This window comes from Melozone crissalis, unplaced genomic scaffold (assembly GCF_028551555.1).
Source record: "Melozone crissalis strain CALT ecotype California unplaced genomic scaffold, PUWL_Pcris_2 ptg000061l_1, whole genome shotgun sequence".
NCBI classification, from domain to species: domain Eukaryota; kingdom Metazoa; phylum Chordata; class Aves; order Passeriformes; family Passerellidae; genus Melozone; species Melozone crissalis.
The window spans coordinates 15,292,200-15,313,985 of record NW_026535839.1 but is presented as its reverse complement, the minus strand read 5'-3'; the positions used below and the strand labels follow the sequence as shown (position 1 = coordinate 15,313,985).

Here is a 21,786-nt window from a genome sequence, read left to right as displayed (position 1 = left end):
CTTCATGTGAGTAGGAGCATCTTGGGGTGCAGGAATGTCTGTACAATACCTGGCACAAAAGCAAGGATGCCATGGAGGAACAGCCACAGACTCCTCTGGGAACCTTGTGAGAACATCTCCAGTGGCAATGCAGGGCTTGGTACCTTTCTGCTCCCATAAATCTCTAGGCTGTGTGTGGACAGACACACCTGGATGCACCAGGAGGAGGGAAGAGTTCCTTGAATGTGCTCCCAAAGCAGCCCATCTATCCACACCTGCTCCAGAGCCATCCCAGAGGATGGGTGGGCTGGTACCCACTTGTGGAAGGGAATCCATGTTTTCTGGTGCTGTCTGTCCATAGGATTCTGGATTTTCTGCATCAGGTGCTGGTGCATATCTGAATCAGCCTGGCCTTCTGGTGCTGCGAAATCTGGGATCAATCCAGCACATGGTGGAACGATGCTTCAGACCAATTCTCTTTACCAACAGATTCAGTTTTATTGTTATTCTTTTTTTACATGATTCTTAGTGCATCATTTCAAATAAACTATCAAACTGTACAAAGAAACAGAGATAAAAGAAGAGGCGATAAAGTTGAGAAGAGGTTTTTAGTGTTATGAACTGTCATGGAAAACAGTAGTCCATAGGCTCTCAAACATTGAAGGTCCAAATAAATCTTACTTTGTTTGTTTAAAAAATGCTGCAAAATATAAACAATAAATGACTGTAATTAGCAGCTACAAGATCCTTCAAAACTGGAACTAGATTACTGTGAACGCACCTAGGGGAAAGAAAAGCAATCTGAGATAAAGGATCAAACGAAACATGAAATAAATAAAGTGTGGGAGGACAGTCGTGGCATTGAAATGCAGAGGAATCACTTCAGCACAACAGTAAATCATTGGACCACAGACAGCAGAAAGGAACAGAAACACAATTCCCACTTAAAAGAGTACAGCATGTGCATTGCAGGATGGAGGAATACAGCAGGGACGGGCAGGGGATCACTCCTGCACACAGAGCTTCCACTGGAGCTTGCACACAGCTCCAGCTGTGCCTCAAACCCAGAGTGGTGGATCCCCTGGCAGCCAAACTGGCAGCCACTGGGGCAGTTTGTCTGAATAAGCAGGAATGGGAGAGCGATGTTTCACAGCAAAGCCAGGTGGGATTTCCATTCGAGTAAAAAAAGGAGAAAAAAAGAAACAAAAAAGATACACAGCTATTCCATTTCTTTAGAACATCCTGGTGGGCTGGTCAGACCCTCCACGTCCCTAGTGTCTTCCCCAGGCAGTTTGCCTTCACTTACACACTGAGGTTAAAAACCCAGGTTAAAGTTTCCTTATATATATATATTTATTTATATATATTCATATGTATATATATATAAAAAAAGGGTAAGGTGACAGAGGACCCTTCAGGCTTCTCCTGCCAGGGGCAGGTGACATTCCCACGTGGCCGTGCTGAAGGTGACCAGCTCACAACACCCGTCCTGTCACGCCGTGCTCCTCGTGGGGCAGGGCCGTGCCCCTGCCACCCTGTGCCCCTCTCTGGGAGCGCTGGTGGTGCCACAGACGTCGTCTCAGCTCAGTTTCCTGCACTGCCAGGGACCACGAACCGCTGGGGATCCAGGGAGGGAAGGAGAGAGACAGGGCTGGTGGAGGAAAGAGCCACCCAGCCCTTGAAGAACCAGCATATCCCTTTGTTGTGCAGGCTGCAGCAGGAGGGAAAGAAAAGCCACTGGTGCAGTTGGGAATGAAGAAGAGATGATGCTGAAATGCCACAGCATTGTCAGAGAGTGTCAACTAAAGCTTCTTTGATTTCCTTCACTAGAGCAATCCCCATGTCAGACATGTCTACAGTTTTGCTCATGTAATTTCCTAAGTAAAATTGTGCTCATCAATCTAAGTCCAGGAGCGCAGAGCATGGCCGGTTCATCCCCCCGTGCACATGTTCCTTGTTAAGTGTTCTGCTCTAAAATGTCCTTTTCTGCCTTACAGCTGATGGACATGTGCCCCTGGCTCAGGGAAGGGCTGGAGTGCGTTTTCCGCAGAGCGAGGTCGTCGGCTTCCACCTTGAAGAAACTGGTCTCGATCCTCTCCAGATCATCTGTCCCCACCTTTATCTTCATGCACAGCAGGTTGATGTACGTTTCATAGCGGCTCTTCTGCAGGGAAAGAGGGAACAGAGAGCCTGGGAACAGGGACAGGCCATGGTGTGTGTGGCACACAGGAACAATTCCATCAGCTACTGCACGAAAATCCATCCCATACCATCACTGATCACATCCCACAGATTCAACCCCAGCACAATGCCTGACTGTTTGAAGGTCTGAGGGGAAATGGGAGTGTGGGTCTGTGTAGGACTTTCCAGTTGCTTTTACAGGTCTTGGCTGCCGCTGTGATTGTATAAGGAGGATACTGAGGGCAAAATGAGATCAACAGACCTGCTGCTTCCTCATTTAGGAGCTCGCCTTGATTGGTTAAAATACTGCTGCTTGTCATTGTTTCCATCCAGTGGTTCAGTTACTGCTGCTGAGTTGTGCCCCCAGCGCTCCTCACAGAGCACAGGATAAAGGGAGGCATCCTCTCTGCCTGGATCCTCTGTTCCAATGCTAGATGGGATCTTTTTGAGGGCTTGTGTAATACCCATCCTTTCTCTGAACATCTCAGAGGCAGCCTGTGCTGGCTTCTTTGTCAGCACAAAGAAACAAGCATTTCTGGAGCACATCTCATAAGACAGATGAGATGAATTATGCCCTGGAAGTGCCAGCTTCTCCTTGAAGACTGAAAAGGCAGTCCAGAGAAAAGCTCAGATAGAGACTTCTCTGCAGGCATCCAAAACCAGAGGCTGGAAAAAGGGAGGCAGCAGCAACTATTTGGAAAGTGGTACAAAGACAAGGGAACCAGCAGCTGGGAGCTGTGGCTTTGGAGAATCAGGCTGGGTGTTACACAAAAGGATTGTGCAGCCCGGGCATGAGGGAGGTGGGATATTTCCATCCTTAGTGATTTTTGGGGCTTGGCCACTAAATGCACCCTCAGTGTGGGCTAAGACTAGGAATAATCCAAGTTTCTGCTGGAAGCAAGACTAGAGGCCTCCAGCAGTCCCTTCCCACTGACACCTATGTGGCAGGAACCACACCTGCTCAACTCTCACGGGAACAAAATACCCCATTTCTCCCACGATTAAAAGCTTCTTAGACTTTACAGGGAGCTAAAACTTATGTACATGCAACCTCAAAGGGTCTGTAACCAGCTGTAACACTGGGTTTGGCTTTATTTACAAAAATGGTTGCAGCAAAACAGGATTAATTCTCCCAGGGATTCCCTTTGCTTTTTATTGATGTTGCTGAAAAAGACTGAGTCACACTGAGAACTGAACCAGTCTGGTACTTGGGACCTGAGGAAATGTCAAAATCTGGCACAGTAAAGGAAGACTTTCTTGTCAGTTTTCCCCTCCTCTGGTGTGAAATCACAGAGGGAAAGAAATGGCTTTTATTTCTTTTTTCAGCTTCAGTGCAAAACAGTGAGGCTTGTGGCTGCCCCAAGACCCTCATCCAGCTGGGAGCCCTTGTCCTTCCCTCTCCTTGCACACTCTCCCAGACTCACAGCACCCACTCTGGAGTTCTGCTCTCCTCAATCAGCCAAGGTACCATTTATCACAGAAAAGATTAAAGTTCCTTTACCTCAAATATTAGGTAATGTTCTTTGAGTCTGTATTCCTCAGCCTCTTTTGACTTGAGGCTCTTCTCTACAGGATGTAATTTATGCTCTGCTAATTCGTCTGCAATCTGCTTCATTTTATTTTCATGAGACCTCAGCTGTTCCTCCTGCCGAGAGAAGCGTGTTCAGGTATGAGAACGTGGAGTGCAGCACCCGAGTGCTCCTCCTGCCTGTGGCTGGGGGATTCTCTCTGCAAGGGCTGAGCTCAGCCCCTGTGCTGGAGCCAAACGTGTGCTGCGCACTTGCAAATCCATCTGATAAGGAGAGCTCAAACACAGGTATTGGAGTGAGAGCAAAGCTCAGGTATCTCAGGTGCCAAGAGAGGATTTCTTTGGCACCGAGGCATCTTTGGCATCATAAGCACAGAATGCTCCTGTAACATGCATCCTGTACCAGCCAGGCAGCAGCAGTGCTGTCCCAGGAGCTGCTCATCTACTCTTTTCAGAGATAGAGGAACCCTCCCCATCTGACAAAGTACCATCCACCCTCTGACCAAGGTGACCATCTGGCCACATCTGTCTCAGCAGACAGCAGCTGTGTCTCTGCCCTGACATTTCAGGCTGTCCCCCCTTTGCTGGGGGGCAGTGGCACTATGTCCCCACTTTTTGGAAGTGCTAAGGCATGTTGGGCCTTCCCTGGAAAGGGAAACCAAAGCCACTCTTTGGATGGCAGCTGCTCTTGGTTAGCTGAGCCTGGTGCACTGTGCCCCCTTGTTTCCAAAGCTTTCCCTACTGGCTGGAACTCAGACATCCCTTTTCTCTGTGGGTTTTGAGCTCCAAAAGCAAGAGGGTGCCACGATACAAACCAAACCTGTTGGGATCTGCAGCATCAACTCTGGAGCTGTTCTCCTGTTTCCATTCCAGCAACAGGAAGGTGCTGGGATGCAATGGACAAAAAAACAAGAAACAAGCCAGAACCAACAGGCAGGTGTGTGCACAGGGCTGTTTACAGCCATTGCAAAAGGAGCTCTGGCCACAGGTCAGGATTTTCCACCTCTGTCCAAGCTGCCCACCCCACTCCCCTGTTCCTGCACTGAGCACCTGAGTGTGTCCATCAGGAACAGGGGGAGCTGCAGAAATGGCTCACCCTGAGCTGAAGGGCTTGCTGAGCACTGGGCACCCCTCCAGCACTCCTTCCATCACATTACCTGGCACAGCTTGGTCATGGATGAAGGCAGGAGCGGGCGGCAGAACTTCTTCATGGAGCAGATTGCAGCTGGGAAGGCTGGAGCAGAGAAAATGGCAGCAACAAGGTTGATCCTCAGGATCCAGGAGAGCATTTCTTCCTTGCTTCTGTTATGGAGGAGGAGAGAAGAGAAGGGAGTCTGAAAATGCTCTTGAACCAGGACCAGAGAACAGCTGACAACAGCCCTGGAGCCAGCCACACTCAGGAAGGACATGGGTGGCCTTGCTTTGATGTCACCTCTGTGCCAGGTTATGAACAGAGGGAAGCACTGTCTGACTGGCTCCTCTAGAGTGCCCTGATGATCTCAGGGCTGCTGTCTGCCTCTCGAAGCCTGGGCAGTCCTGCCCTCCTCATCAGCTCTGGTTGCATTCCTGAGGAGCTGTGGAGAGGCCAGAGCCAAGGATGTCCTGCTCTTAGGAGGGTGAGAACCACAGAGCAGGATGTCACTTATGTAATTTATGAGACATTGCCCAGGGTCTCCAGAGTTTCCTTCATCAAATCTGTCCAGATACTGCCCCCCAAGCCTTCAAGTGGGTGTTTGCTGCACAAATTCAGATGTCAAGCTTTAGTTTGACATTACTACCCCAGCCCTACAGACAACGTCACCTCTCAGCAGAAGACATGAAAAACGTGACACAGAAGATGACTTCATCACACTTCACACTTAGTAACACCATAACATTCCTCAGCAATGGACTCAGGTAAAACATCTGCCCTGGCTGGGGAGCCTGCTTTAAGGAGCTTTAGACAGTTTCCCCATCAGAAGCTGACAAGGGGAACCATCACCTGCACCACACAGATGTTCTCCCTTCCAGAATACACCAACAGGAGTTAGCAAGAGGAGCCCTTTCACTCAGCCCTGCACATCTCAGCCTGTCATCCTGGTCTTTTGAGTTCTTCTAAGCTTTCTGATGTTACATTCTTGTAACAAACTTTCTCACATGCTTTTCTGTAAATACTTATTGTTTTGCATTTCTTTCTGGAGGAGAAGAAATTTGATGGCCTGTTGGTTTGTCCAGTGTGGACAAGGACAGTGTGGACAGTGCAGAGGTGGCACTGTCACCCTCCAATCCACTATCACTTCTGGAAATCTATAAATGTTGGAGTCAGAATTAAACTTCCCTCTTTTTCACCTTGAAGAATCCAGTGTCCGCATCTTTCCATTTTGTGTCCTACAGTGACACCAGCCCATCCTGCTCAGCCTGCCTTGGTGACAGCTGGGAAGGACCTCAAGGACTGGCACAAAACCACCAAGAAACTGTGACCTGTGAGCCAATCCTTTGCACAGCCCTGCAGAAATGACCCTCAGCCCCTTCCTCCCCCAGATGTGCCCCCTAAGGCGTGTGCTGGTCTGGCAGGGGCTGGGGGTCAGGCTGCCCCCCAGGCTCTGCAGGGAGGGCTGGCACTCACGGGGCCTGGAAGAGGAAGACTCTCCAGTCAGCTGTCTTCAGCTTGAGCACGTTGGACTTCTTGCTGTAGTCGGAGGCTTTTGTGGCTAAGGCGTGGTGCACACGGATGGCGTTCTTCAGATCCACTTCAGAGAGGTCTTTGTCAGGTTTATATTCATCCTGTGGAGAGGAACGTTAATTGGATAATGACAACACTAACATTTGTGGGATGCTTTAATGAACCTGCCTTTCTCCCCCTGCTATAATCACAGAGTGCCGAGACCAGGAAAAGCACTGCTTTGTACAGTAAATGCTAGGAGCTGATAATGATAATAATTAACATCTGGCAACTGCTTCCATCATTAAGTTCACTGGGAAGATGTAAAGAAGGAGATGAAAGTTTTAAAGATAATTATCAATAGTTATTTCTAACACAGCACATGCCTGAGGCTTTGTGGGGAGGCACAAAGCAGGGCCAGGTTTCTGCAGAGCTTCCCCCACAGTGCAGGGCTCAAACCAGGATGCAAATCCCAATCAGCAGAGAACATCAATGAGCACCTGCCCTGGTGCTGCATCTTCATAGACTCACAGAATGGTGTGGGCTGGAAAGGACCTCAAAGCTCATCCTATTCCAGCCCCCTGCCATAGGCACGGACATCTTATCCTATCCCAGGCTGCTCCAAGCCCTGTCCAACTTGGCCTTGGGCACTTCCTGGGATGGGGCAGCCACAGCTTCTCTGGGCAGCCTGTGCCAGGACCTCACCACCCTCACAGGGAACAATTTTTTCCTTATATCTACCTAAATTTCCCCTCTTTCAGTTTAAACCCTTTGCTCTTTGTCCTGTCACTACAGCTGTGTGTGGAGGAAGCCCTGGAACAGCAATCCCTGCAGCCAGGGCACCTCTGTACAGGTCAGGGCCTGATGGGCAGTTGCCAGTCTGAGAGTGGCCCCCCTGAACCAGCTTTGGTCTCCCTCTAGCACACGTGCTCCTTTGGCATTGTTTCCCCTGTAATTCCTTAGCCTGGCACTTGCAAACTGCAGCAGCATTCCCTGTGTTCCTGCTTCACTTTCCCCACTTCACACAAGTAGGGAATGTAGCAGTAACTACATATGTTTATATTTTATAAAAACGTAGAAAATACCAGACATGGGACTCTGAAATTATGATCTTGACACAGCACTTTTTAGGAAAAAAAAGTTCAGTCAATCCTATGTTTACCCTTTTACTTTCCCAGTGACTTAATGCAGTATCCTGCCTCACACTCTGCATCATTGCCAGCCCAACTAGTTGGATGCTGGGATGGCAGGGATGGACAGATGGATGCATGGATTGGTGAAAAAAGAGCCTGGTGAAAGAACCAGACCCTGGCTAAAGCAAATCACCACCCCATGCCAGGCCAGGGTGTCCCTGGAAGGGCCTGCCTTGCCCTGATGATTACAGTGCTATAGGATTCATGTGCTCTGTATTTTGCTTTCCTTGACTGCCCTGAGCTGTCAGCACCAGGCCAGGTCTGTCTGGTGATGGTGGCCTGTACATCCCAAACCTTCCTTAGCTTCCAAGCCAGAACTGTTGTGCAGATCTGCAAAAGGATGATTGTTTTCTGTTTCCCATGTGCCAGTGGTACAAATGCAGCTGTTCAGGGAGGAGCTGTGCTGCAGCCTCCGGGATGGGAGCCCTGGGCAGTGGGGCTGTTCTCTGCTGTAGGGGCAGAATGGTTTTCCCTCTGCTGCTCTTGAGAGCCCTGAGGAGCAGCACTCCCCAGCCCATGGATGGGGCTCACCCAGCTCTTGCTCCTGATGCTTCTGAAGCCTTTCTTCCCTCATTTTTCAAAAGAATAATCCTGTCCAGGAGAGTGGTTGCCATCCTGTGCTCATCATCAAATGAAACTGGGCTTGGTACAAAAAAGTGCCATGGGTCCACCCACAAATGTCTGGCACAAGATCCTGGAGATGGTGAATCCCAGAGAAAAGCCCTGAATTTCCAGCAGAGGAGGGCTGGGTGCTGCAGGCATCCTGTGTTTGGGGAGACACTCAGGTGGGCAGGACAGATGACCTTGCCATTGTGGTGATTTCAGTAGCCAGGGGGATGGGCTGTCAGCCTTTTCTGCAAAGAAAAGCAAATGCTCTGCCTTGTGAAGACCTAATGTGTTACCCCACTGCAAGAGAAATATCTGCTTGAGGAAGACATTGCTGCTCAGGCCTTGCATATTATATATAGACAGACTTCAATTGGGAATATTTTTCCAAGGCTGAAGTTCTCTGGATTTGAATAAATCTGGCTGTGCTGCCCATGATCTCTTATTACAAAATAAGCTTTCTGAAAATACAGTGCAAACTAGCCCAGCTTAATGGTGTGTGACAAGAGGAAACTGCCACAGCTGCTGAGTGCTTTGACTAATGCAGATCCTCATCTTGAATGGAATCATCAAGTGTTGCCTCCATGGATTTCAGGCTCTCAGGCATCAATGCTGGTGGAAGGAAAAATCCAATCTTCTTTTCCTAATGCTGGGCTCAGTAAATCAAGGTGAGGCTGGATGAAGCAGGTTCTCTCTGCCTTTTGCCTTGCTGTTCACAGCAGTGAGCAGTGCTGGAGGCTCCCTGCTTGGGAGGGCTCTTCCAGGAGGCTCATCCCAATGCCAGGTGTCACAATGGCCTGTTTGGCTGGGACATCCCAGCGCCTTTGGGTCCCTGTCCCCTGCTGCCTACCCCTGTGAGCAGATCCACAGCTAATCTCAAAGCTTGTTCTGCCAAGAAAAAGCACCTGGCTCTTGTGCCTGCCTTTGTAGGGCACTGGATGAGGTGGGAGAGCCCAGTGTGTCAGTTCTGCTGCCTCTCAACCCTGGGCAGTGCTGGGAATGTGGCCATGGACTGGCAGATATTCCTCATGCTCTGGCTTGTGAGTGGCTTTTTCTCTTCTTTCTTTTCTTCACCTCACATCTACCATCCAAAAAAACCATTTAATTAGGAATATGAACCCCTGTGCCCTTTTCAGTCTCAGCAAGGTCTTAGAGCACCTGGCAAGGCTCTGCCTGCATGGGACAGCACCTGTGGCTCAGGGCTTGCTGGGAGCCCCTTCCTGCTTGGGGACAGGACCTGTGGGAAGACCTGCACCCTCTCAAGCACTTCTGTGCAAAAGCACCTCATGCTTTAAGCTCTCCATCATTTTTCTTAACCCCCTTCTATGTATAGTGATTAAGGGTTATTATCCCCATTTCACAGAGGTGAAGTAAGTTGCCAAAGGCCATGGAATGAGTCAGTGCCCAGAGCAGATTAGTGCACAGGAGAGGTGTGCCCTGCTCCCAAGCCTGCATTTCTTCCTCCAGACTCTGCTGCATCCCTTTAGGGGATCAAGCAATTGCTTCAGCAGACTGTGCTGGAACATGCTGATCCAGCAATTAACACCAGCGAGTCAATGACATGTGACATCTCCTCATCAGGCTTATGGCTGCTGCCTGAATTGCTTGTCAGACTGAATTCTACCTGTCCACCCACCCTTCTGCCTGTGCTATGTCCACCTCTCTCTGTATCTGGCCATTCTTCCTATCTATACACCCACCTACCCAGCCCCTCCTTCCTCTCACCTTCCCTCTACCTCTCAGTCTTATTTATACTCAACTTGCTCCTCAAAACCAAATGGAATTCCCTGTTCAACTACCATGAATTTACTATTAAAGCCTAGATCCTTAATTTGGTCTGAGCAGAAAAGTGGAACAAGCTGAACCTGTGCTCCATGACATCCGGTGCTTCTGGAAGTAGTTCCTTTCTCCTCTATCTTCCCATCAGAAAAATCTTTCCCCAGTGATTTATGCTCGGCCAAGGTTCTACCTCATGTTTATCTGCAGTTGTCTTCTGCTGAGAGCTTAGGAGGCTGGCACACCACTTCCTTCCTGTATTGTGCAATTCCTTTGTTCTGCAAGCCACCCTGAGGGCAAGAAATGACACCAAGGATCCACGGGGCAGGTGGATGTTTATCCACTCTCCATTTATCCACAGCATTGTGGTGCTGGGAATGTTTGCAAGTGACAGGGCAAGGACTTTGTCTCCGTGTTCTCATCCTTCTGTCCTGTCCCTGCAAGCCTGACAGACGCTGTCTGTAGCCAAGCCCAAGGAATTCCCTGGAGAGGATTACAGCTCAGTCTGGCAGCAGCTCACCAGTAAGAAACCCCTCTTTCCCCAAATGCTTTGCCCAAACATTCCTTCGGTTTGTTTTTGTTGTTGTTCCAAATGCTCCTTCCTTGGGGCATCCTTGGCAATTCTGGTCCCTCCTGCTAATTGCACATCAGTCATGGCTCTTCTTTATCAGGCACTTTCATAACACAGCCAGACCTTGGGTGTTTTGTTCCTGCAGTCCTTGTCCATAAAGAAAGCCCTCAGTCTCTGAACCATTTGATCCTGAAGGTCACTGAGATAAGAGCATTGATCTCCTCACTGCCATGTCAGCCTCATCCTTGCTCTCTTTTTAAATCCTGAACACCTCAGACAAACATAATGAACTTTGTTAATGAGTGGTTACTGCTGCAAGCCTTGTACAGCAGAGAACCCCCAGCCCCTCTGCCCCAGCAATGACACTCAAGTGTTGGCTTCACAGCTCCTTCTGCTGCCAGGGAAGAAAATTCCTTCCTGAAAGGGTATTTCATTCTCAATGTACACCCTCTCAGCAGACTCATCCCAAGAGAAGCCCTTGGTAGAAAATTAATTTAGATCCAAATGGTTCTGTGATAGTTAAAATGTCTTTTTTTTTCCCCAGAGAAAAAGTGTCACCAATAACTTGTGACTCTGCACAGTGATAACTCTGCACAAGTTAAATCCTCATGCGTAACCCATGGGCCAGCATGAGGACTCTGGTGGGCTCCATGTGAAGATGTGCAATGAGACAAGGACTGAGGGGTGAGAAGAGTGCTGCTGGCTTGAAGAGCACCACACTTAGAGGGCTGGAGGAGATCTGGGCTCCTCCCTGTGCTGCAACTTCCCTGAGGTGCAGGAGAGAGTGGCACAGCTGTAAAAACATCACTGGGCTGAGAGCAACCCACACTGGCAGTGAGCATCCACTGCTGCCAGGTTTCTGCTGGCCTTTGACGTGTGCCACAGGACCTGGTGAAACACGAGAGGCATTGAGGTGTGCTCTGAGCTCTGAGTCATAATTCCTGCTGCCCCCAGGACCTTTCTGCCTCTCTTATATAATCCACTGTTTGTTTACTCTCATTGCTGTGGAGATAATGCTGCAAGAGGCAGGAGCATCTACCCACGGGGAGTGCTGCTCCAGCAAGGGGAGTTCAATGGGTTACTGTCGCAGACATCTTTTATGAAAAATCCTTTCCTTAGGATTTTTCCTCCTAAGAAGCTGAAATGCCTCAGGAACAAAATGTAAACACTGATTATCTGCTGCTGTAGAATGCAACAGGTGAATTTTTGATTGGCCCGTGTTGGTTGTTTCTAATTAATGGCCAATCACAGTCAGCTGGCTTGGACAGAGAGCCCAAGTCACAAACCTTTGTTATCATCCTTTCCTATTCTATTCTTAGCTAGCCTTCTGATGAAATCCTTTCTTCTATTCTTCTAGTATAGTTTTAATATAATATATATCATATAATAATAAATCAAGCCTTCTGAAACATGGAGTCAGATCCTCGTGTCTTCCCTCATCCTAAGACCCCTGTGAACACAGTCACAGGTTACTGCACAGCATGTGCTGCTCAGGTAGCTCAGGCTAATTCAGTGGGTTATGTTGATAATGAACATTTGGGATCCTGGGCTGGCTCACACTGACATTCAAGTGAGCCCCTATCCAGCCTCCTCACAAAAGACTTTCCAGCAAATCCTCCAAGTATCCAAGTGCCAGAGAGCTGAATGTTAAAGCATTCAGGGAAGCTGTTCCATGGTGACTTTGTGTCCCCCAAGGACCTGGGAATTACACTTGTGTTGACTGGAGGAGGCTACACAAGGAACAGAGATGGAGAGAGGCACAAAGGGTCACTTGACAGCCCATGGAAACACCCAGGTCATCAAGGTCCTGAAGAATATAAACTTTCAGCATAGAACGATGGAATCACAGAATCTTCTGAGCTGGAAGGGACCCACAAAGACCACCAACTCCAACTCCTGGCCCTGCACAGGACACCCCAACAATCCCAGCCTGTGTCTGAGGGCCTCATCCAAACGCTGGGCCTGATGTCCCCACGGCACAGGCGTCCCTCCTGGCTGCCAGGGTACTGCTGATTCATATCCAACTGGCCATCAACCAGGGCTCCCAGGTCCCCTTCCACAGCTGCTCTCCAGCCTCTCATTCCCCAGTCTATTTGTGCATCCAGGATTACCCTGGTGCAAGAATCCAGGTGCAAGAATCCAGCATTGCCTTTGTTAAACTTCATACAGTCCACGATTGCCAGGGCTTCTCATTTGTCAGTGTCTCTCTGCAGGGCCCTTCCTTTGAGGGAGTGAGCAGCTCCTCTCTGTTTAGTATTGCCTGCAAACTTACTCAGTATTCCCTTGAGCCCTGTGTCCAAGTCATGCATGGAGATGTTGAAGAGCACAGGGCAGAGGCTGGAGCCCTGTGGAACCCCACTAGTGGCAGGTCACCAGTCTGATGTCACCCCAGTCACTGTCACCCTTTGTGCCCAACCCATGAGCCAAGTGCTCAGCCACCACAGGATGTGTTTATCCATTCTGTCCAGAAGGATCCTGTGAGAGACAGCATCAAAAGCTTTAGTGAAACCCAGAGATATTACATCAGCTGGCTTCCTATGCCAGACTCAATAAAGCTGTGCCTGATCAGATCTATGCCAGCAAATAAAACTATAGGCAGGATAAGACTGGTGAGATGCTCCACCTCTTCACCTTCCTGTTTCATTTCTCCCCAGCATCCTATTTCACCTATTCCATATCATCAGTTCATTCATCCTCCCCAACAGTTCCTACTTGCTGGGATCCTTCTGCCGAAATCTGTGTTTCCTCTTTCATGCTTCCTCCTCCAGGGGTCCCTTTGAGGCTGTGAATGGTGCCCTGAGCATGAACAGCACCACCAAAGATGACAGCATCCTCCAGCCCTGGTCTCTGGAGGAGCTCTGTCAGTGTCCATGCATGAGTTAGGACATGAATTCACCACTACCTGGGCATGTGAATGCATGACTGCTCTGGAGACAGCAAAGGGGAGAATCCCCCATGGTTACCTTTTGTAAATAAAGGACGGTCCCCTTAAGCACAGCATAAAATTTCTTCCAACCTCTTCTTCCTCTGGGAGCTAAAAAAGGAAGAACATTTGATTGTACATGTCTGTCAGTGCTACTTTAGCTTCCAGGCAAACCTAGCCCTTCTCCTGACCCACCAGGGGCACTCCCTCATGCCCAGAGCTCCCACACCTCCAGGCTATGCTCACCAGTGGTTTGTGAGCAGGGACAGGTGTCTGAGGGACAGTGGCTGGGCTCTGCAGCCTCCCAGCAGGAACACAAGCAGGTCAGAGCCTGACATGAGCTGCTACAGAGCTACCAGTGGACACCTGGAAGTCTCTGCTCCTCCAAAAACAGGTTCATGTTCCTTGGACCTAATGCTTGGAGAGCAGAGACATTCCTTGAGCTCCTCAGCTTGGAAATGAGCAGCTGGGTAAGGCAGCTTCTGTTCCCTTGAGGAGGGAGCATTACCATCTCAATGGGCCTGGGAACAGAGAGCTTGGCAGAAGCTGGAGAGGGGTGGGAGGTGAGGGGAGCCATCCACATCCCACCAGACAGCAGATCCTCCAAGCACAGGCTGTTGAGAAGGTGCTGGAAGCAAGGGAGGCCTTTGGTGTTAATGTCTACTCAAGACTTTTTAATCAGCTGCAGTGATTGGCCCAATCATATCAATTAGCAAAAGGAATTACCCAAGGTTTAATTAATCTCTGCTCATTAACAACTCCCAAATACCTTTACCTGTCCTGTAATGCCATGTGCTGGTAGCAGAGCTATGGGTTGTTCTGTAGTTCAGCCAGCACATGGCAGGACATGGACAGGAGCAAAGCTTGGCAGGCCAGACTGTCCCCAAAGCCAGGGCTGGAGTGGACAGCTGCTGAGGAACCAGCCTTCCCCCACTGCTCAGAGCCTGGGATTTGAGGGATGGAAGACCGGGTCTGAACCAGCCTTCCCCCAATGCTCAGACACTGGGATTTGGGGGATGGAAGACCAGGTGTGTCTGGGTTAGATTCCTTGGCAGTGAGAAGGGAACACTGAGGACAAATGCCTCAAAATACCCTCCTTTTCCTCTCTCCTAGCACTTGTGGGGATCTTTCCTGTGCTGCCCGGGGTGTGGTGAGGAAATTTCACCAGCAGAGGCAGGGAAGGCTCTGGGACTGCCTGGGCACCTCTCCTGTCCCTGTCCCTGTCCCGTACTTCTCTTGCCATCCATGTCTGCGTGGGTTTTGCGGGTGAGGACGCCGTGCTTGTAGGTGACAGCATTCAGGGCCTGGGGGATGTCCAGGAAGGGGTTGCTGCTGTCCACAATCCTCGTCACTTTCTTGGCGCTGGCTCCGAATTTGTCATCCACCAGCTCCGAGAGCGACTTCCTCAGCTCGTCCTCGTCACTTGGAAATGGAATTAGAGAAGAGAGATGTGGTTACCATGCAAACAGCCCTATTTGCTTTGGGTTTAGGGTTTTTATTTTCAAGGAGATGTTGTGACCACAACACAGAGTGCCAATAGTGGTGGTCTGGGCTGGGGGGAGTGCGGGTGGCAGGTGACCGTCCCAGTGGTCCCACTGTGAGGTCACTCAGGACAGGTAAGGGACTGGGTTCTGGTCTGAACACCAAGAAACTACAGACATCTCATGCTGAGGACTGCAAATATTTCACTACAAATATTTCACAGGAAAAGCCTTCAACTCTGTGTCCTAAAGCCAGAGCTTAAGGAGGATTTTTGCTGAAGACCAAGGTATTACCAGCATTCCCCAGCTGCTCAGAGGCAATGCCTGGGGCCTCCTAGACAGTGAAGTACCTTTTTTAGGAATGTCCTCTGCATCTCTGAGGAACAGAAGATCTGCAGACATTTGGGAGATGAACCTACTCTGGCACAAAGAGAGCAGAACTTGTATGGGAAGTGATAGTTCCCAGTGTCCCTGGGACATGAGGGAGAAGGAGCAAACAGGGCTTTTCTGCCCTGTCTGACACATGTCAGTGTCTAAATGGGATGAGTGGTCACCTCAGGCTACAGATCAGATTGGGACCAAACCTCAGCTGAGGACAGACCCTCAATGAATCCACTGGCTGGGATGTGAGCAGCAAAACACAATTCCTCACCTGCAGCAAGCAGATGGCCAAAGCATCAGACCCCTCTTGGAAGAGAAGGATGATTTCTCAGCCCTCAGCTCCCACAGGAGTCCTGGGGCTCAGGCAGAGCCCAGATCCTGTTCCTGCCTGGGGAGTTAGTGGGGCTCAGGCATTTGGGCTGCACCCCTCTGTGCCCCTTGCTGTTGGTCACATACCTGCCTGTCTGGTGGCATCTGTGGGCAAGGGCATCTCCTTCCCTGGGATGGAGAAGGACACAAGGCAGAGGCCAGCAGAGAGAAGAGGGTCCTGGCTATGACTCAATGTCAGGTCTCTGATAGAAAAACAGGTACCCCATGTCCCATCTGTGCCCCTGCAGAGGAGCTGAGGGCTCTGGGCCTGCAGCCCAGCAGGACACCCTGCAGCAAGGCAGGCCCCAGGCTGGCTGGGATGGGTGAAAGGATGCAGCAGGGTGGGTGATGGGGTACCGCAGGGTGGGTGAAGGGGTACCACAGGGTGGGTGAAGAAAGGCAGAAAGGATCTGGATGCTGCTGGCTGGAGACACCCCACAGCAGCACGACCCCGGCAGGGTGACATCCCCAGCAGGGTGACATCCCTGGGATGTGCGTGAGCAGGGTGATATCCCCGGGACGCCAGTAGGGTGACATCCCCGGGTTGTCCCCAGGCAGGGTGACATCCCCGGCACCCCGCAGCAGGGTGACATCCCTGCAATGTGCCTGAACAGGGTGACATCTCTGGGACCATGGCAGGGTGACATTCCCGGGACCCACTGTCAGGGTGACATCCCTGGGATGTGCTCGGGCAGGGTGACATCCCTGGGACCCCCGCGGCACGGTGACATCCCTGGGATGTGCCCAAGCAGGGTGACATCCCCAGGACCTCGGCAGGGTGACATCCCTGGGATGTGCTCGGGCAGGGTGACATTCCCGGGAAGAGCCCAAGCAGGGGGCGTTGCTGTGTAAGCACAGCCCGCATCCCGAGCTCCTGCCGAGCTGCCCTTCCATGGAGCAGCCCGAGCTCCCTCTCGCAACAGAGCCCGGGCGCGATGGCCCCGCCGGAGTCATGGAGGGAGGATCCAACCCCCTCCTGATGCTCTGTTTGGTCAGGGCAACATGAGGAAGAGAGCAGGTGATGGCACAGAAGGCCATGCTCTGTCTGGAGACAAGAGAGGTCTAAGATTGAGGAGAGAGGAGAGGAATGTCCCCTGTTCCCTGTGCCAGCTTAAGAGCTCAGGTCTGCCAAGGGTGTCCCTTGGCAGAGACACTGGAGTTGGGACCTCGCTGGTGATCCTGGCCTGTGCTCTGAGTGGCAGAGAGGGGAAGGAGGACTGAGGAAGGTGCTGTGTGACCTGTGATGGAGCCCACCCTGACAGCTGTTTCCAGGCTGGTTTCAGGGTAACAAATCTCATCGAACTTGTGGATGGCATACAAAAGAGGGGTACAAGGCCACTGCTGAGAGGGCCGGGAACACCCGAGTGCTGCACTGGGGCTGCGGGCGATGAGCAGGAGCAGCCGGTGTGTCCTGGCAGAGCAGAGGGCAGGAGCATCCTGGGCTGTGAAACAGCGGCACAGTGAGGAGGAGAAGAGAAGTGATGGCCTGCTCTGCCCTCCCTGCATCCTGTGGTGATACAGCAAACACTGCCGGGCCCCAGCACAGCACAGGGTGTCAGCAAGGTGAGAGACTTCAGCTGAGGCCAGAAACCTGGGGGCTGGTGTAGCCATGATATTTTCTGAAAAATCCTTTCCGTAGGATTTTTCCTCCTGAGAAGCTGAGAGGCCTCAAGAACAAAATGTAAACAATGATTATCTGCTGCTGTGGAATGCAACAGGTGCATCTGTGAGTCATCATGTGGTTGTTTGTAATTAATGGCCAATCACAGTCAGCTGGCTTGGACTCTGTGTCCAAGACACAAAGTTTTGTTATCATTCTTTCCTTTTTCTATTCTTAGCCAGCCTTCTGATGAAATCCTTTCTTCTATTCTTTTAGTACAGTTTTAATATAAATCACAAAATAATAAATCAAGCCGCCTGAAACATGGAGTCAGATCCTCATCTCTTCCCTCATCCTCAGACCCCTGTGAACACGGTCACAGGCTGGAGCACTTGCAATGTAAGAAACAGCTGAGAGAATCTGACTTGTTCAATCTGCAGAGGAGATGGCTTGGGGGACCTCATGGCAGCCTCTGTGAGGGGTTACTGAGAGGACAAAGCTGGGCTCTTCACTGTGGTGCATGGCACAAGGACAGGAGACAGTGGGCAGAAGTCAAACAACAGAGACGAGAGAAAATGCCACTCTCATAAAAATAAAGTATTGGTTTGTGAGGAGCTGTGGGTTCCCCATCCTTGAAGGGTTTCAGGATCAAACTGAACAAAGCCCCGAGCACCCTGGTCTGAATTCAATGCTGACCATAATTTGAGGAGGGAGCTGAACTAGAGATATCACAAGGATTCTTCATTTTTAAAGTGATTCTCTGATACTATTTCCAGAAAAAAAACCCATGAGGGAGAGATGGAAAATCTCAATGACCAAAATAACCCCAGATCTTTGCTTGTGCAAAGACTTCTGAAGCACCTGGAGAGGAACCAACATTTTACAAGTGTCATAGTAAACAAAGAGGGCATTCCCTTCCTTTAGGTCATGGATCCACAGACCATCACCAACCTTCCCAATTGCCTTTGTGTCTAAGCCATAAATAAACTCCATTTGTCTGTCTGCAGAGAGACTTCATCACTTTAGGGCTTGGCAGGAAATATTCTGGGATTGAAAACATGACTTAGGAGCTGCCAGCCACTTGGAAAGACACACAATCCCTTTAATGCTCAGCATATACTTACATGGCCCACTCCAGCTTCTCATTCTTGATGGAGTTGTACAGTGTCTGGAAAAAGAACATGGAATTAGCTGTGCCTGCTTGTGGAGGCATCTCCTCCTCCACACCCTGTGTTCTTGGAGATCCTTTCCCTGCTGAACTGTCCTGGAGAAGCTTTTCCCAGTGAGCAGGATGGCTGCTGTCCTACTGGACCCTTCTCTGTGTGTGCCACGCTGGGAATTGGGCTGGACACAGCAGCAGCAGAGGGCTCTGGCACCCAGCCCTGCTCAGGAGCCTGAATGTGACATTTCTGACTCATTCTGGGTGCTGTACCTAGCTCTGAGTGAATCCTGGCCTACACACAGGGGTAGAAGACTCTGGGATATGCCATGACACCTTCAGTGTCTTAACTAGAGGAAATTATAGGGGAGGCTTGAACTGAGTAGCAGGGGAGGGATGAATGACCTTGGAATCAGCTTTTCCAGTTCCTTCTGTGCACAATTCCAGTGGCTTCCCTGGGGCACTGGAAAAGAAGCAGGAATGGGCTAGCAGAGCAGAATGTGGAAGTCATCCTGACCATACAGAGGGGTAGGAATAGGGTGAGGTCTGCTGGGAGATGGGGATGTCACCCCAGACATGATGTGACACCCCTGCTGTGGCACCTCTCGTTCCAACCTCCTTCCATACAGTGAAATTCAGGTCAGGCTGCTGCACCTGCAGTGGTGCTGCTGAACCACGTGGCAGGAGAAAATATTCCCTTTGGGACATTAACCAGATCCCATGGTAGTGCACTGGGTGTGTTGGAACATTGCATTTCCACACATGGTAGTGGAGGTTAAGAAAAGTTTTGGTGGTAGATGGTTGTGCTTTGGGGTGGGGAGAACCTTGCTTTGGGCATCATCTGAAATGCTGGGGGAAAAGGGCCCCTGGTAGGCTCTGGGGACAGGTATGCCACAAATCTGGATAAAACACCACCAGGGAACAGACCTGTTTTGGCTCACTGCAGGTTAGCAGAGACATTCATGGGGGTTACAATTCTTCTCCTGAAACAACTGGAAAATGCTGCTTGAAGGGCTCAGGGTGTCCCAGCAGGACTAGGTGGCACTGCAGTAATAACGACAGTATCCCACTGTCTCTTTATATTACATTACCTTCAGCAAATCCTTGGCAAAGTCCTTCCCATCGTTCAGCCCATCCAGGTTTGCTATGAACTGCTGGCATGACATCTTCTTGCCAATGTTCTGTAAGGCAAAGAAGCAGCTCATTAAACTTGTGGAGAGCTTTGACTTTCATCAGTGACTTTCAAAGAACAATTTGATATGTAGTGCTGATGCCTGGGCTTGTCCCAAGAGCTCAAAGGGCTTCTGATCTGATTTGCTGTTGGGCTCTCTGCTTTATTTGCTCATGCCAGCATCCAAATCAAATGGCCTCTTTTTTAATGGTGGAAATAAGACACCTGAAAATGGCCTGTCCAGCTCTTGCTGGAGAGGTCCTGGGTGCAGGCTCTGTGTCACAGAACTCGAGACAAGCACTCCACCTGGTGAAATGACAATGTTTGGATGGGGGTCCAAGCCTGCTGTGAGAGAAATGGTGTGAGCTTGCAGTGCCAGCACCTGGAAGAGCCAGCACTGGGCAGGGGAGTGCTGCTCCTTGATGGAAGCTGCTGTTTTTGATTGCCAGTACAAAAAGAAATGGTCCAGCCATTGGTACTGTGGAGAGGGAAACACATGTGCACTGGGAGAATCCCACAGCCTGGAATACACTCAGCACCAGCTAATGCCAACAATGTTTGGGAATGATGCTTCCAGGCCCCCTGGCATCCCTGATATCATGGTTTCATCATCTGTGGCATCTGTCCTCCCAAACACTTCATCCCTCACTCCCTCAGCCTGCAAGGGTCAAGGCAGGCGGCCTCTTCCCAAGCCTCCCCTGCAATGCTACCTCTCCAGAGGGATGGAGCAGAGGTGGGGAGGAGTCAGTGGTGATTATAGGGCTCAGAAAAAGGAGTTTGATGTCACAAAGGAAAGATGGGGGTCTCCAGTGCTATGTTATATCCTTCACAGCCTCAGTGTGTGGGGCAGACCCTGGTGGCATCGCTTGGAGGGGGCAGTGGAGCCAGGGAGGACAGCATGAGCTGCCACTGATGGTCCTGAGGGTCCCAACAGCATCCTGGCACTGCTGGGCTTCACATCAAGGTATGGGCAGGGTGAGCATCCAGGAGGAACATATGGTGGGAGGATGGCCCAGAACAGCAGTCAGAGCCCTGCTCAGGGCTCAGTGAGGAAGAGGAAGGGCCTCAGTGGGTCTGGCAGGAGATGAAGTTGCAGCAGATATTACAGGAGATGTCCTGCAGGGTGAGATGTGTCATCTGTGCAAAGAAATAACCTCCTGAAAGAGATGACACCAGAAACCTCTGCCCACAAATGTGCACTGCAGGAGACCTGGGGAATCTCTCAAGATGAAAGCAGGAGGAAGAAGTGAGGCCTTGGGATCAGCTCAGCGTGCCCCCTGCACCCCCTGCCTCCTGTCACAGACACATTTTATGAAAAATCCTTTCCTTAGGATTTTTCCTCCTGAGAAGCTGAGAGGCCTCAAGAACAAAATGTAAACAATGGTTATCTGCTGCTGTGGAATGCAACAGGTGCATCTGTGACTGGGCTCATGTTGATTGTTTCTAATTAATGGCCAATCACAGTGAGCTGGCTCAGACAGAGAGTCTGAGCCACAAACCTTTGTTATCATTCCTTCTTATTCTATTCTTAGCCAGCCTTCTGATGAAATCCTTTCTTCTATTCTTTTAGTATAGTTTTAATGTAATATATATCATAAAATAATCAATCAAGCCTTCTGAAACATGGAGTCAGATTCCCATCTCTTCCCTCATCCTGAGATCCCTGTGAACACGGTCACAGCCTCCTGTGTGTGCAAACTGGGCTGCACAGCCAGCCAGGCACTGCCTTTGAGCCTGATGCTCCTAATTACGCCTCCTGCTGGTGCCAGCTCCAGATGAGCCGGCTCCCTTGAGAGATCAAGAAAAGGAGGAGTAAAGCACTGTTACAAATCTGCAGTGCCTGGGGACTGCTGTGGCACAACACAGCTCAGCCCTCGTGGCTTCCTCCCGGGGAGCTGCATCAGCCAGAGCTGCCAGCCAGGGCTCAGGGGGTACAGGGGCTGCAGGAGGCTCAGGAAAGGAGCAGACATGCAGGGATTGCAGCAGAGAGGAGAGATTTGTGTGCTTGTGTCCTTTCAGTAGGTACTGGGGTTGCGGAAGGCTCAGGAAAAGAGCAGACATGCAGGGACTGCAGCAGAGAGGAGAGATTTGTCTGCTTGCTGGCCAGCAGTGAATTTTGGACAGAAAAGATAAAGGAAAGATCCAGCAGCACCATAGAGTGTGGGTGGAGAAAGGGAGGAGGGCAAGGAAGGAAGGGAGCTGGGAGGTGAGGCAGGTGCTGCCTGGG

At 50.5% G+C, this 21,786-nt stretch overlaps 1 protein-coding gene across 2 annotated transcripts in view; it reads right to left on the bottom strand.

Moving 5' to 3' along the window:
* Positions 1-452: 452 nt before the first annotated feature.
* PSD2 (pleckstrin and Sec7 domain containing 2) overlaps positions 453-21,786 on the bottom strand; it is a 78,594-nt gene continuing 57,260 nt past the window's right edge. The window contains exons 9-16 of one of the 2 annotated variants that reach the window (XM_054287786.1): positions 19,480-19,570; positions 18,354-18,397; positions 14,630-14,820; positions 13,439-13,509; positions 6,294-6,451; positions 4,846-4,990; positions 3,662-3,805; positions 453-2,143 (exon numbers count right to left, since the gene is read on the bottom strand). In XM_054287786.1, coding sequence (XP_054143761.1) covers positions 1,937-2,143; positions 3,662-3,805; positions 4,846-4,990; positions 6,294-6,451; positions 13,439-13,509; positions 14,630-14,820; positions 18,354-18,397; positions 19,480-19,570 — 1,051 coding nt within the window. In that variant the 3' untranslated portion in view covers positions 453-1,936. The remainder of the gene's footprint in view (positions 2,144-3,661; positions 3,806-4,845; positions 4,991-6,293; positions 6,452-13,438; positions 13,510-14,629; positions 14,821-18,353; positions 18,398-19,479; positions 19,571-21,786) is intronic. The other variant, XM_054287787.1, reaches the window with a different exon arrangement.